We start from the raw sequence: 17396 nt of genomic DNA, 5'->3' as shown, positions 1-17396 counted from the left end.
CATCAATATTCATATGAAGCATTAGGCAACAAAGCAACATACTAATTTCACATAAACATACAACCACTTCGTGTATTCAGCAGTATAAAATCCGTTCCCTCTAACCCACTCCTTACTTACCAGTAGTATGAACTCCTTTCCCACTAACAATCTGCGCGTTCAACAACCAATGCACAGTTGGTGGTGGCTGCCCATACAATCTCCCACACGCCACTCTAGCACTGGCCCCTTCAGACGCGTTCACACTACCCACAGAACCTTCCCAGTGTGGTGGCTGGAGGGCTATGGCTTTCCATGATCGACGGATGCCGTTCGCTGAACAGGAGTATATACCCTAAATAGAAGAAGATATTGTAAAATGAAGGAAAAAAGTGGGTAAGGTGAAGGAAAAAAGGTATGACATAATATTTAATATATTGGTTACAAGGCACATCCATAATATTATACTTCTTATCTCACAAAGCAAAAAAATAAAATAAAAGAATCCGTATGAAATATTTGTATCTTGAATAGAATTTGACTCATAGAAAGATACTAAGATTCAAAAGTGTTAATAAATATAGCTTATACAGTATAACATACATACAACTAACGAATATACTCCAGTCATCTCTATTTTAAGTTCACATTTTCTATGACATAGATCAAGTACGAAGAAATTTTATACACTAAGTATTAATACAATTTCATTGAATATCCTTTTGGAAAAATCTCGTGTTCGTATTTGCCAACATTCCAACTATATTACATAGAAGATACGAACTACTCGACATAATAAATACATTACAGTTATCCGGCAGTTACTATACTACTTCCATTTTAGCGAAAGCATAAGTTAATCTAATCTAGTCTGTATTGAAAATGATGGCCTAACTTCTGAGAAGTTCAAGCGAAATATGAGCTGATCTGTGATTCCGCATCGAATCAATACTAAACAGAACTTCACGACCTCTTCGGTATAATGGTTACTGAACTTTTACAAGGACGTGACTTTAGATAAGAAAACATTAATTTTAGTACCTAAGGATATTTGCCTTATAACTTATTGTTAAAAGACGAAAGACAATTAGTATTAAGAAATAATCTTAAAACAAATTCATAATGCAATTTCACGTAAACATGCTATTACAAATTCCCAAAAGGGACCTTTAAAAATATTTGTTAAATAAGCACAAATAATTACAGCATGGAAATATACGCGCATAAATCACAGCTTAAAAGGTATAAGCCATTTACGCATCCCATTATAAGAAAGTCCCTCCATCCTTAAATTAATTACAGTCACAACGTTTCAAATCCCTGAAATAATGTCATCAAATGTGGAACGTTGCAATCGTTTAAATCCGCTTAGAGCGAAATGTCAAGTGCTCACAATACGAGTAAATAAAGACATGCTCCGAAATCGGCTTAAATCTTCCGCGCGCTGAGAAAGCTTGAGTTTCCTTATGAGGAAGTTATTATTGGGATTAGGAAATATCATCGAAAACTTGTTTAGTGCCTGCTTCAGTGTGCATCGGATGAGGTACATCGAGCAAGTATGCCACTGTATGCTAGAGATCATACCGCTGTCATTGGCTCTCATCTGCCAGATCGAACACTTATTAGAAAATAACTTTTCTTGTACCAATGTTCTTTCCAGAAGATTATTTTGCTGAGCATGTTCGCGAAAAAATTTGTCCAATAGAATTTTGCACCAACCATTTTTGTTCAAGTTTTACGAGCTACTGCACTTTCTAGAAGTTTATTTTGTTGAATGTTAGAGAAAAAAAATGTCGAATAGAATTTTGCACCAACCATTTTTGTTGAAGTTTTACGACCTACAAACTTCCGTTTACAGACAAATTAGTATCAATTTATTCATTCGCATATCGCATTAAAAATAGACCTCATAAATTTCATTTCTTTTTTGTTTCTTCCAAGTTAGAGAAGTCGTAAACCTACGTCACACTATTCTTAAGACTACGTGATAACGTTAAAAGTTTATCATTAAAAAGCTGTTTAGTGAAGTTCCTGCAGTATCTTTCAAAATTGATCCCTTTAAGTGACACATGCAGATAATTTCAATATAAGTTCGACAAAGTAAGTGTTCAAATTGTACATAACATACAAATAATATTATGAAATCGTATAAACAGACAGACAATACAAATCTAGAGAGGCTTTTAAAACTCTTGTTATAGAAAATAAAAATAACGAAATAACATTTCTAAGGTTTATAAAATCATTCGCGCAAAGCAAAGTATAAAAGTACCCGAAAATTTCACAAGAAATATTTAAGACGGCTTTATTCCTGTCAGTAAAACACGTGTCTTGACATTTTGCTTTAATATCGCCCGCGAGTTCTTCTGTTACCTACGTGATAAATGGAGTAATATATATTTCGTCACTGGGCCTCGTGATTTGGTCCACGTGCTTTAAAATTTCGAAAAGAGCTGTACGGATACTAATAAAGAGGAAATTAAAGAGGAAAATTCTTACCTCGTTTTCTGAAGTAAAAGGAGAAATGGTTAGGGCATGTTCATGTCTTTTCGGTAAGCTTGGTGAGCCTTCTTTAGTCCAGGTGACTTTAGGAGGAGGTGTTCCAACTACTCCGCACCATAATCGTAGAGCTTCGTCCGGTCGAACTGGCATTGTCAATACATCGTTGTCTTTTGTACCGACGTAGTCTTCAGTTTCTAGAAACCTGTGGAAAAATTATGCATTTACATTAGCAGCATAAATATAAAAGGACAACAAATATGTTTAAACACAAACCTCAACATTGACCAGACTTATACAAATCATAGGTGTTTTGCATAATTATTTTTATTTTGATAAATATTAACCTTTTTATAGTAGAAGAAATGGAATATGGTCGGAAAAACAAGTGTTCTTACTTACATTAAAATTAATTATACATAAACACGTCTGTGGACCTTGTATAAAAATAAAATATTTGGCAAATCACGTTAGTAGCAACAACGTTCATTAATGGCATATAATGCTCAATTATACAGTAATGAAATATATGAATCTATACCGAACAATATATTTTACAAAAAGATCCACTTATTCCTTGATGCCCTGTTTATTATTAAGTAATACTACAGACCAAGAGAATAACTATGTTTTGGATAAACATAAACAAAGTTCCCATTACGTGTTCCAATTTCCCGTAAGCTTATTTCGCAATAGAATCCTTTCAGGAAGATCAACACTTTATGTTTAATTTATTAGATGGTCACTAAGCTAGCGTAAATGAAAACAAACAAAATTAGACCCTCAATTTTTGGAGATGAAGTCTTTATACATAGTAACTTTATTCGACAGCAACTTGCAAGTCTAATTCCGCGTTTCCACCTGCAAGTAGACTTGCAAGTTGCTGTCAGATAGACTGTCGGACATTTCTCGCGGAAGTTTTCTTGCAGGTGGAAACGCGGCCTTAGTCTGTCAGTCTGTCTGTTTTAGTTGACAGCTGTCATATCATTTAAATATCTAAAGAATTATTTTACTATTATCCTACCTTATCAGACATTTACTCATGCTAATAAAAATATAAATAAAAAAACTCCATGAGAACGTCTTAACCTTGACGTGGAATTCTTAGAAAAATTCTAAAACTTGCCAACAAGAAATAACTTTTGCTGAAATATAATTTATCGACGCAATTTGCAGGTGCTTTGATGTATGGCGACAAAATTCTAAAACATCGAACACGGCCCACAAAGTTGATATTTTTATATTAAAATCTGATCATCCCTAAGAAAACACGTCACAATAATCTTTTTAGGCAAATTAGTATGCAGGTCACCTCGGGTAAAGCTATTACCGTCGCTCATAAACACTTACAATCCCGCAGTTCACGGGGTTTGCAAAACATAACATTTAGATAAAATAAGTGATAATAATAAAAACGTTATTGAATGTCCTGTAAATTACCCCAATGTATAAGACAATTGGGAATGAATTTCAATGCCCTAAGTTTCATATACATAATGATGTTAAAATATATCACATTTTTACATATGTATTTGTTTAAATATAAATGTGATTTAATAAAATGATTCAAAAATAAATAACCGCTTGTTATATTTTTAAAAGTCTGTTTGTGTGTATAGTGTATGAGTGAGTGCGAGTTGTCTTGCGTGTGTATGTGTGTGTGTGTGAGTTAAATCTTGCGCGTATTGACGTACGAATGTTTTTGTGAAGAGTTTGTGTTTAAGTATGTGAGTGCGTGTTATCACTTGTTAATTATAATTTTCATCATTTGATCCCTTTCCACAACTCACCTTACGCCACCATTGCCCTCATGCTGCACCCTCAAGTACGTCCTCTCAGGCAGGTCCACACTTTGCCCACTCAACTCATTTGTGGCTGTACATCCGTATGTACCATCGTCAGCTGCTGTCGCGTTGTGGATTACGAGTACTCCGTAGGGAGTGTCTAACTGTTTCCTTGGACCCTAAGAAATAACATTTTGAAACGTTAGTTCTTATTTCGTTTTTCGATATCAGTGAATCGGTAGATCTACAATGTTTTTTTGGTCATCAAATATAAAGCATTTTGTAAAATGGTTTAAAATTGACAATTCAACGTTATACAATAACATTAAAAAGAAATTGAAACAAAAGAAAAAAATCTATCTATTAACGTTTAACGAACTTAATGAACAATATTAACTACAAACAATCAAGTGCACCAAGTTGAAATTAAGGAAATAATTACAAACGTTAATGTTTATCAATTCTTGATAAAATAGAAACAAATGAATTATTAATACACATCAAACAAAAACAATTGCACAATTAAATTGCAGTTCATGAAGAATCATTACATAATTAATTATTAATACCTTTCCATTTTCTTTCCACCAGCTCAGAACAGCGGGGGGTTCGGATATCGGCTCCTTGCAATGCAACACAACCGTGTTGTAAAGAGGCGCAGTAATCACACGCTTTTCTGCTGTATTCTGGCTCAAATCTATCCTGGCTATTGAAAGCTTCGCAGGTATTGAGACCAGACTTATCGCGCCGTACCACACCACGCACTAAAAATAATTTATATCATTAATAATGTAATTAAATGGAATTAGATCTACTGATCATTCGGATCGCGTATTAAAAAAATTGGGAATGTTCATGCCGCAGTCATAAAGTATTAAACTAGACGCAAAACACAGTTGTTTATAGAGGAAAACACACGAGCTAAACAGTAGTGATTTATTTTTCAGCTACAAAATTTCACTAATAAAAAACATAATAATGAATGCTCACAAAATTTATGTGAAATAGCAGAAATATATAGAACAGAATAGCAAAACTTTTTATTAATTGGATAGAATTCGAAAACGCAGCAACACAACGAAAATATTCCGGAAATATCTGGAAGCGTCAGCTTTTAAATTAGAAAAAGGAAAAGTGTATATCTAGCAAAAAGTTTGCACATAATTGGAACTATAAGCGAACCCGTTGCTAGACTATATAAAATGAATATCGTGTTCGGGAAAAATTGGAAAATTCTACCTACATCCCGACTTAAAAGGATTCTTTATTGGAACCAGTAACCTGAGTTCGGTTTCAATTCGGACATTCCTGTCATCGTTACGGACAATCGATCGAATGGACATCACAAGCAATCGGTGGCTTCGGTCAATAACTTACACAGACGCTTATATTGGCTACACATTTAATATCTCAGCTGAGACAAAGTTTGGAATGCATAGCTTCGAGGTGCTTCTGTCTAAAATTGCGAAATTGCCCATTGTGATCACAAGACCATTTAACCATATTCTATGTCAAAACTATGAACTTACAATAAATAACCTGACATTTAACAGTCCTTAAATTAATAAAAAAAATAACAGACAATTATTAAATAGTTTGTCGCTAGTTCCTAATTAGCCTGGTTTGAATCAAAAGAGTATTATTTAGCTGGCGTCTATTTTCAACTAAGCATTTATATTTCGACGCCAATGATCTCATATGAAATATGTGACCTAGATAAATTGTAAGGGTCTTTAAATGAGAAGGATTACATAAACTATTCATTATGACGCTTAGTTATCAAACGAAAATAGCACAAGCTATAATACTTAGTTTTATAATTTACTGTTCAAACAATTTTCGGGAGCTCGGAAGATATATCCGAAAAAATTCATCGATATATAGGAAAATGCAATCAAACTAACCTGATAAAACCCATCTGGTGTATCTTCCTTAACTTCGACCACTAGTTTAGTAGCTATACTGTCCTTATCGCTGGTGCCAGCTACCTCCTTCCAATGGTTCCAGTCGCTATCGCTAGCTGGTCTCCACCTCCACTGCAGCCGTTCACCAGGAACACGCACTGCACATTCAAAGGTCACCTCGTCTCCAACGGGAGCTGTTACCGACTCTGGGTATTTCGTGAATTCCATTTCGATTTCTGAAATGGAGAAAGATGTGATGTATATTGTGTATTTTATAAAACAGCATGGTCAATTCTGGGTGGTCTTTAGCTTATCTATGAATTTGCATTATTTATACAAATAACTTTCGGTAGAGTTTTTTTTAGCAATAATATTAAAAATAGACAGAATTAGATCAAAGAATGTAATACAGATTAAAAATAGACCCGATTATGGATGAGGATGGATCAGAAATAAGGATTCCTTATTTCTTATGTTAAGATTACTTATAAATTCTACGAACGTATCGAATATATTTCAACTATGCTACATAATAATGTATGGCTATTAATAATTAAGTAGGTTAATTCCTCTGTGCTTAATATAAGCTTCCACAATATATATCTTTTTTCGTAAATAATGTCGCATTTAATATTGATTTCAATAAGAAAAAAACAAAATTATCCATAAAGCGAAACCACCGTTTAAGAGTACTAAAATAAAACCAAAATCATCGTGCCATTAAATCACATCTCTGCTATAAACATGATAAAAAATCAAATCGAAACAACCACTGCAACGATGAAGACATTATTGTTTTCTAAAAAACTTCCCTCCAAGTATGCGCCTGTACGCGAGCTAAAAGCGCTTGCTTTTTATTTGCATTCCTTTGCACAGCCTAAAATAAGAAACAATCCTGCCGGCCTTGAAACGCTATTACCTTCATGTTTTAATCTCCAATTGTTGAATGACGCATCCTTGCCAGTTAATACCAGAAATCGAGCCTTATATCAAGATCGCAGACGTACCTGCCAACTTATTACCTTCTCAAATAAAGCGTGTATCAGATTTTTCTCACGTGGCAATGACCGTTTGGAGAATTTTAAATATCAATTTTTATTCGTTGTTGAGTCATTCGTTACAAACATTAATCGTGGGCTCGTAATGGTTAGTCATTATAGATTTATACCATGCATGGATTTCTCAAAAGTAACCGCCGGATTTTTTGTAGAACATAGCACGATAATTAAATTCAAACCGGCTCGTATTCAAATGTTGTAATCGCAATGCTTTTATATAAACAAAATGGTTTTAACTCTTTATTATAAATTAGCATTATTCATTGAGTTATAGAGTCTATAACTCAATGAATAATGCAATTTTTATGATTATTTCTATACTTGACTATAATCCAATTAAGACTATATTTCTATACAATATCATCCCAACTCGAAATTGTTTTTGTACTTCGTTAATATGATCTTTTTCAACGACCACCATTTAATCAAACATAGTAGGTAATTACTTTGTTTTATTTTCTTGTTAGATATATTGTTCGGCTTCATTGCTCTCGAGAGATTTAAATATAAGAGGTTTCATCCCTTTAGTTTCATTTATATAGAGACTATTATGTTATTAATTATTATTTACCATTTCATTACAAATGCTGAAAATGGTTGCGCCATAAAATTCTATAGAATCTCAAGTTAATCTATTAATATATTCACAGCTAACATAAACTTCGTCTGTTATGTTCTTAACGATGTGGAATTGTTAAATTATGTGAAAATTGAAGATAAAATTTACATTTGTCGTTAAATGATACGCCGTTTATGCTAAAATATTGGTGTTACTTTGACTCCTTATAATGTAAAATGAGTAATGGTAGATATGGAAGTAGGTGAAATTCCGTGATAATTTTATTTATTTTATGGCACTATTTAAATTGAAAGCCATTCTTAGTATCTATATAAATATGAGAGCTGTAACGAAACACGAAATAAACCGACCTTGATTGCGTGATCATGTTACACGACTTCTTATTAAGTAATTAAAAACATAATTTTAAACTATTTTTTGGCAAATAACTGTTACAAAATAAAACTAAATTAAACCGTATCGACATTTTCGTTTGACAAAGTTTTCTGAAGCAAAACAATTTGAATTAATCCTCCACCATGAGCGCTCTATTATTCTATCCATAATACGTTGATTCAACAATAACCATTCGTTTCAAAGAAAACACAAAGCCGGTAGTCGGCAACTAATCGCGCCACTAATGGGAAAGACAACATAATGAGGAGTAACCGTGAAATTACTCGTGCTATGGGGATCGCTTTGTCGGGCTTTATACAAAATATTTACTATAAAAAATCAATTCTCCTTTAATTACCGTATCATAAGTATTTTCGGTCCTTACGTGCGTAAAAATAATTGTAAATACTGCTATGAGAGTGAAATTTCTTCAAATTAATATTCACAGTATTTATTATCCTATAGTCGAGTTTGTACTTCGTAGTCTAATTTATTGCTGAAAACATTTTGCTAAGAAATCTTATAATCATTATTTACTTTATTGTAGAAAATATGCTGAAAGATTTATTGAAGAAATAATATATTAACTTGATTTACAAATGTTATTATATTAATTTTGTAGTAATAACATTATATTCTTTGAACTGCTAATGGGCTGTGAATTTCATATAAAAAATAATATATAAAGCGCTTTACTATAAAGCTAAATCATCGCAAAGATTTTAATAAAGGTGCATGACATTCAATTCTTAATACCATCTTACGGCGATAGTAGGGTCATTGCGCTGGTTTTCGTCCAATTATAGGAGTTGCCAACTTTGTGATACGAAATAAATATTTTGGAGCACCCTTCCTTAAACATATAATTTTTTTTTAAGTCCTTATATAGTCTTCTTTAAGATAATATTAAGGGAAAATAAATCATTTTGATATATCTTTTTATTTAAATTATTTTCTGCAAAAGTAGGGTAAATGCTAGTTTTCGTCCAAAAAAACTGGTTTTCGTCCTAGTGTAAGCTAGTTTTCGACCACCGTGTAGAAAAAGGAGGGTAGGTCAACTATTAAGTTAAAAATGGGTAAATAAATACGTTTATTTAATTAACATTACAATTTCTCACTACCTTACAGGTTTAGTTTTACTTGTGGTTTTACTAATAATAATCAATATAACTAGTCAACACTGAGATCTATGTAGCACTTGGCAGTCCTTATAGGCGTTAGTGATGACTGTATAATCATTCGTAATAAAGAAAGGAATGCGTTCCTTACAATGTAAATGAAACAAGTAATAATTACAGGACTAAGAAATAACATCAAAAAACAGAAATATTCATTCTAACAACAAAAATTTTCATTCTAATACTTTGTTTATCAAATGAAACGTACTATAAACACACAGCCATAATAATAAGTTTTAGCTACAGAATCTTCAGTGTACGCAGCGTCTTTTTTTTCTAGATTTCTTAGACTCCTTCGAGGCCATCTAAAAACAATAAGATCTTTCTGAGGATACGTTGAGTAAGTATAATAAAAAAATACTGCATTGGCAAAACAGACCTAGAATAAAAGATGATATTCAAGTGAATGATAATCAAGAAAAATACAGTGTATTATGTCAGACCTACCCCCATTTATGCTACGAATAATTGACTCTACTTCACATAAGGAGAATGATACATGACTGAATGAATGACAATATTAGGTACCTACAACACTCTGGCCCTCACCAATTATTTATAAGGAAGATACTGAATAGAAAACTTTTCAATACGTAAAAATAGACGAAAAGTAATGCAAAAGAATGGCTATATTTAATTTTTGGATACTCCAATACTCATTCATGGACGAAAACTAAAACATTTAAAGCTAAATTTAGTTTTCGTCCACTTCTTTAAATATTTTTTTATTTTGGCAGCACTGACATAGCAGTGGACGGAAACCAAAAAAACTAAACTAATAGCAATAAAGATCACTTCGGGAGAAACTATTCAGTATTTTAAAGGTCCGATAAAGTAAAATGACCCTAACAAATATTCACGTAGCTGTTTGAGTTTCCGTCCACTTGGACGAAAACCAAATATTTTGAGAATTTGGTAACCTAGTATCCGTCCACTTAATATTTCGAAGAGTATTATAAAAATGTACGATAAACACTTATAATTGCGTTTATTATGCTTATAAATAAACATACGTACCAAAAACATTACGTAAACTAGCTAAAACAGTGATTTACCTTACCATGAACTTTTCTCGCCGGCAAATTTTTCTCTCGCGCGATGACATCTGCAAGGCACGTATGCGAAGCGGCCACATTTACGTTAATTTTTTGAACTCTCTTCTTGTCAAATCAAATTTTAATGTTGATAGTACTGTTGCTTAAACATTATGGACCGTAAAAAGTGCAAACTTGCGCGGGGAGGTAGGTTTGTATTCAAGTTTTACGCACATGATTGTAGCAGGTCAGTCAAATGGACGAAAACAGAAGCTGGACGGCAAACCAGCGCAATTACCCTATATGGTTGAATTTTTTGCCTCAAAACTGTCACGGTAACACATTACCCAAACCCGCTACCGGATTATTTACTAACAATAAACTCCTGTCAATGTGTGAGTGACTACCTGCTGCATCCGCCGAGACTCGAGACCGAAACAAAAAAAACAATTCTGATCTAATACATCGCTACTTCAGTCAGTAACAAATGATAAATCACTCCTCTTGAACCGCCGATGGATATTTGACATGGAATTTCAAACAAGATACTTATCGTTTAAACGGCACGATGTACGTTTGACTGGCCCCATCAATTTGTATGGGATTAAAAAGTAGATAATTGTGTAGGCAATTTATTTTAATGAGTAAACAAATCGAAGTTTGGGTAGGTAGTCATTCTGAGAATATCTAAAAAGAATATCTAAAAGGGCACTATTGTAACTACAGTTTATTAGTTTACCGAAAATAAGTTACCTCAAGATGAAAATATCGAATATCGTCATTCGCACGCTCATCACGAAATCTCCGGCAGTGGTCATTTTGAAACTTGGCACAAGTTCCGTCATTTTAAATTGACTTTAATCTTGCATAAAGATATAGAGATTTTATTTATTTTGGAAAAAGTCGTACAAATGATTATTCATTAGACATTTTAGGGTATTTTTCTTTTATAGCTTTGCTATATGGATACAAAACAGAACAAAGTGCATCTATATTGTGCAAAGCAAATTCGGCAAATCGCGTCAGTATATAGCGTATTTTTGTTGGAAACATAAACTTGCTTCTATCCACTTTCTGATTTATGACATTAGCAGGATTATCCTTGTAGTTCGGAAACTCGTTTCAATTTTTGTCAGCATGCAAAGAGATTAAAACTTTACACAAGTTAAGTACTCGTTAGTGCGGTGGCCTATATGCGACGCTAGTTAGAACAAAGCCACCCAGTTTCTAAGTGTAACGCTTAAAAATCATGACCCTTTTGTTGAATTGTGTGCTGTTTGTGACTGGTATAGATCTTGTCAGGCAAAATGTTAAAGGGATGATTGTAAATATCAAATGTATTAGTTGTGTGTAATAAGCTACTAAAATCAAATAATTTTTATAAGGTTTGTAAAATGATTTTGTACCTATATCTAGGTATTATATTATCACACATACAAACAACGTTCAAACAATAAATTTCAACTATCGAATTAGGTGTTAAATAAATTTAACAATAATAGTAAAATGAATAAAATCTAAACTCACCACCAAGTACTGGTACGATCACTGCCACCAGCAAATGAATAACCCGTCGAAGTCCCATCTTAGGAAAAAGCCCTGCAACAAAAAAAAACATTTATGATAAAAAACACATAAATTTACTTACTAACTAGGGTCAATGTACCACTAGCTGACCAAGCACCAATACATGACCAAAATTCAAATATACGCGCCAATTAAGAAAATACGGCAGCCCCAGATGATAGTTTATTGTTTTTTCTATAAAGCAACATCATCTATAAAATAAAAACAAACCTTGGTGCCATTGGTCAGAAATATTGACATTTTTTCAACACGAAGATGTTATTAAGTAGGTGCCCCGTAAGTAATCACATTTTTTACTAAGAGTTTTTTATCGGGAGTTGATTGGGAAATCTTAATTTATCTTGAATGCAATCGATTACTCTTTATATGTCTTGTTATAGGCATAATGTTGAACCATTCTGTTATAGACTTTCGGCTTCATTTTTGGCATGAACAGTTTTTCATGATTTTTAGCGGCCTGGTTATCTTTTGGAGCAACGAAACCAATTTTTCGCCTATTGTTGACCAGTATGGTCAGCTCTTGGTTCTTTATATTTTGCTAAGAAAGATTTGCTTTGTTTTGTGCTTATACCTAATTTAACAAACCATATAAGCCGTCTAGGTCCTATTCCAACACCAACAATGCATCTCGAATCAACATCAACTTCAGTCAGCCATTTCCTTGAACCTCCTTCGCCCAAATTAGTAGATTTAATAACTAAAAAGCAACAGCAAATAAGCCCAGCTTTTGGCAAACATTTAATATGGCCTTCTGATTCTCCGTTAAAAAAGAAGACTGAACGCTTGCCCTTTGCTACAACTTCCAAGAAATGGCAAGACTACTGGGTGTCGAAGGAAAAAGAGAAAGAAGAAAAGATTGTATGGTACGTTGGTATAGTCATTAAGGATTAATAACAGTATTGTAAGAATGATTTATAACATTTAATAAAAAAAACTTCAATTTAAATACAGACTTTTTTATTTATTAAACAAAACTAATGTTCGAAGAAGGACATTTTGTCCATTTTGAAAATGGTCAACTTTTAGAGCAATGATGGTCAGATATTGGTGATCAGTGGTCAGGTAATGGTATTTTTAGCAGAAGTAACTTTCAGAGTAGTTTTCATAAAACCTTTAAAGGTTATCAAATTGATACTAAGAACAATAGTTGCAGTGACTATTCAATTATCTGTGTCCCAAAAATAACATTGAACGTAAAACAAATAACCCGTTTTTTATATATAGCTAAAGATAAAACCGCTTAAATGGTCAACTAGTGGTACATCAACCCTATCTGAAAATGATACTTAACAATAATTTGCGAAATGAAAAAGATTAGAATAATTTCGCGCCAAAAACAGAAAACCATAAACAAGTCACAGATTATACAGATAATAACAGATATTAATGATTAGCCATCACAGATAATGCATATCTGTATTACACTATTATACATAATATTATTTAAAAAAAATTATGATTAATAATTTTAAATAAATACAGACTATTTCAAACATCTATTCAATTTAAATATGACATGGTAAAGCGAAAATTAATGTTTAATAATAATTATAAGCATGACAGCACAATAAATGTAATTACCACAGGTAATTCATTTATCTATTTATTTATTTATTTATTTATTTGGAGATCTTACAGAAACAATTAAACCCGTGTAATATATAAATTAATGACATACAATGGTAACATTAACAATTGTTTCCTCTACGTCTCACAGTGAACATAAATAGAAAAAGTAAAAGAAAAAAAAACTCACTTGTACAATAATTGATAGGTATCTGTTGCAAGGGAGCCAAATACTTAAAACTAACACAGATTTCTGAAATATTAAACTAAGGGAAAGCATTAACTAAGCATGTACATTATCCAACGTTAGAAAAATTATACATATAATTGGCTAATTGTACATTTGAAACTATATCGGGAGCATGAAAACATATCTATTTCATTCAGTTTGTCATTGTGTAAGACACACATTCTGTGAAGTGGCGCGCGTTGTCCTGCGTTGGTTCTGGTATGTTGTAAATGGAAAAGACATTTCGAACGAGTTGGTCGCGAAGGCACACGAAAGGACAAGTCGGCTAGTAAGTTCGAAGAATCAATTTCACCCACGCAAATGCTTCTTAAAGTGACAGCATCAGTTACTGAACGTCTGTTGGTCAAGGACATCATGTTATATTTTTCTAAGAGTTGGTTGTATGAGCATTTGGGAGAGCATAAGCGATAGTTAAGTGTGCGCAGAAACTTCTTCTGTATAATTTCCAATCAATCAATCACTGAACATCTTATTATTATCCAAATATAATACCTATTCTAATTATAGAAATCTATAAATAATAATTGATTTAACGATTTATCTAAACAAGAAATAAGTTTAAGGGTTGCTTTGTTAGCGTTGAATAATTTTATAATAATTTATCTTGTATACGACCTACAAAACAAGCGAAGTCTAAGCTTAACAAGCATTTTCATTAAAAAGTTTATTGACCGGATTCAGGTAATTGATTTTATGTGTTAGATTCCACAATCTGTTCAAAACGGGAACCAATAAATAATTTACTTCATTCCAGATTCCTATATAACCGTTAGAAAGTATCTGTCGTTCGAGAATTGCCTTTAAATTGTTACATTGGGAATCGTCAAGTCAGGTTATATTTACATTTAAATCTGCATTATAAATGGTTTTATCGGGTTGAGGTTCAGCATATTTTAAATTCATGAACACGGCGGTTTTAGAATGCCTAAAATTTTCTCTTTGTATCGTTTGAGTAGCGAGTTACCTACTCAGTTTACAGATAAACAAAAAAGATGTTGTGCCACCTACGGGCTCTTTTTGAAAAAAGATAGAGATACATATTTTGATGAAACTCAAACTCAAACATTTATTTATTCAATTAAACTTCTTCTAGAAGCACTTTTGAAACGTCATTACATATTTTAACATTTTCCGCCGATGTAATTGTGAAAGTAAAGACTTTACTAACGGGGCGAAACCACCAAATTTTATTTAATTAACGCATTAATAGATTATTTCTTTACAGATTAGATCGACTTCTGCAATCCCGTCAAAATGTTTGATCTTTCGTCCACACTGGCAATAACAAAGGTAAAAAACTATTAAAGACATTTTGATATCTCTTTACACTTCCAGTCCGGCTCCTAGCGTGGATAACACTATCGATCCGTACAACTTTAAGCAGACAAGAAATTGGCAATCTCATTAAATCATTGGTAACAGTGAACAGCGTTAATAGATGCTATCTACGCAGTGGCAACACTACATCAGTTTGTTTATGGTCGATACGTCCATTTGTATTTAAATGAGCGCTCAACTGGCCTGTAACTTGATATTCTCATCAGAACTGATAACCATAAGGTCAGTACTTAGTAATTGTACACGAATGACATAACCAAATCTGAATATATTTTGGGTCGATTAAACTTGAGCCAGAAATGAATTTAGCAGTGGTACCTATCTACAATAACCATTCATGTGGAGAAATTGCAGCAGGCTATGAACTATGGCGGTAAATTTAATAATCTTGGATTAGTGACAAGGTATTCTCTGGTATATTATAATTTTCCTCTTTAAATGAATACACACCAATAATCGTAGTTCATTCAATTTCAATTTAACGTAGCGATATTATAAAATTGCCAATTATGATATTATTTTTCAAAAATTACACGCTTCATGATCATAATTTTCATTTGATTCGTATGGATGATAATTTATCATTATTCAATGTCATAACAGGTATTTTTACAGTATAAGTTAAGCGATTGGGATAAGTTTCCTTATTAATTAATTAATTGATAAAATAGACGAAACAGGTAGATGTTATAATCCACATTTTTATATTAAGAACGTACCTATGCCATTCAAATTACGAACACATATAGAAATAAGTTTTGTTTCCAATTTCCAATATGGAAAATTCAAATAATTACACATAATATAATGACCAAAAGAAAAGCCAATAACGATACAAGCAATTTAAACTTCTCCTAAAAACTTGCGAATTTAAAACGGAAGTATGCAGACGGGCATAGAAAAGTAATTAGCAATTTTAAAATGCAATGGCGAATAAGCAAATTGTATTTTAAAAGGATCCTTCAAGCTCAGAAGAAATGGGAGGAACGAGTAAACAGTGGATTCCTATACAGTATACCTAGTATAGGTTTTAATTGCAAACTCCTCAGTAAACTTTTATATTGTTACCTCGAATCTATTTGAATGCAGTCTTAAAAGTATCGCTTTTGCACATTACTGGAATAGCATCTATGAAATTTGTTTCACGTTATAAACACTTTTACATTTCAGTGGAATAAACTTCGTAGTCGGTTACGTTATTTTGTACTTACGTATGCATAGACTTATTTCAAAATACAAAAAGAAAACTTTTTTAATGTATGACCACACAGAAATATACTTACTGATATTCAAAAACCTCTAACAAGAGACGTTGTAATCCTTGACTGTACCACAACTTAAAACTACACTATTAAAACGTTGCTTTGTTTTCATTCACAACCTCAAATCTGATCGTATGTAAAATTAAACGGGACACGTCATTCATAATTCAAACGCTATCAAAAACATTTTGTTATTCACGACGCGGACACAGGACATATCTACTATATTATTGACATATCCTCGCTAATCCTGTCCTATTGGCGCGATTCTGTTTTATGCATCCTTGAAGGTGACAGCGGACGCCTTCTGTATAAGGAACGCATGTGTCAATGCCGCGATTGACAAGTGTTGGCCTAATATTGATACGACCGTTATTTCTAGAAAATAATCAATTATATATTTATTAGCTGCATATGGCTTTCTTACCGTAGACGACATAGCTACAGCCTACACGGTCTTTACTTTTAAATTACTTCCATTTTAATAATTGACATTAAGTACAATACTGATGTGACCTATAAAATTGTTGACAGGGAAAGAACAGCTCCTAACAATATTTCCTCCTGAGATAAATAAATCAGCGTCTTTTCTTAATATGATTGCATATTTATTATATCGGAGTGTAGACAATGTTCTACGTTCTCCATACTACATCGTTACTTAAGTTACATGCACATATGAACCGTTATTGGACAATAGGCCGATATTCCCGTAATTGGCTGAGAATTGGGACACGAACGTGATTAATTAGTGAAATAGGCGAAGTTATTACTATCTAAACGGCTTGTTATTGCCCATAAAAGTTTTCTGTGGCAGCTTGTTTAAAGACGTTTGCACGTATTTTGTTTCAGGCAATAATTTCATTTTAATGTTTAGTATTATATTTCTAATTATTATCAGTGATTCATTCGTAACATGATACGGATAATGTTTCTTTATGGTGCTTTGAAGAACGTACATTTGTAATTTATTGTTTAAAAGACGTGCATTTAAGATATACG

At 32.6% G+C, this 17396-nt stretch overlaps 1 protein-coding gene across 1 annotated transcript in view; it reads right to left on the bottom strand.

Annotated features, from left to right (window-relative positions):
• Window positions 1–17396, bottom strand: part of LOC123697306 (interference hedgehog) — a 51382-nt gene that overhangs the window by 18470 nt on the left and 15516 nt on the right. Inside the window, exons 2-7 of the mRNA XM_045643775.1 lie at window positions 11919–11990; window positions 6167–6402; window positions 4832–5026; window positions 4269–4441; window positions 2479–2683; window positions 121–334 (exon numbers count right to left, since the gene is read on the bottom strand). Of these exons, the coding sequence (XP_045499731.1) occupies window positions 121–334; window positions 2479–2683; window positions 4269–4441; window positions 4832–5026; window positions 6167–6402; window positions 11919–11976 (1081 nt within the window). The 5' untranslated portion in view covers window positions 11977–11990. The remainder of the gene's footprint in view (window positions 1–120; window positions 335–2478; window positions 2684–4268; window positions 4442–4831; window positions 5027–6166; window positions 6403–11918; window positions 11991–17396) is intronic.

Source organism: Colias croceus, chromosome 14 (assembly GCF_905220415.1).
Source record: "Colias croceus chromosome 14, ilColCroc2.1".
Lineage (NCBI taxonomy): Eukaryota > Metazoa > Arthropoda > Insecta > Lepidoptera > Pieridae > Colias > Colias croceus.
Note: the sequence above shows the minus strand (reverse complement) of the source record. Positions and strands in the feature narration are given on the sequence as shown.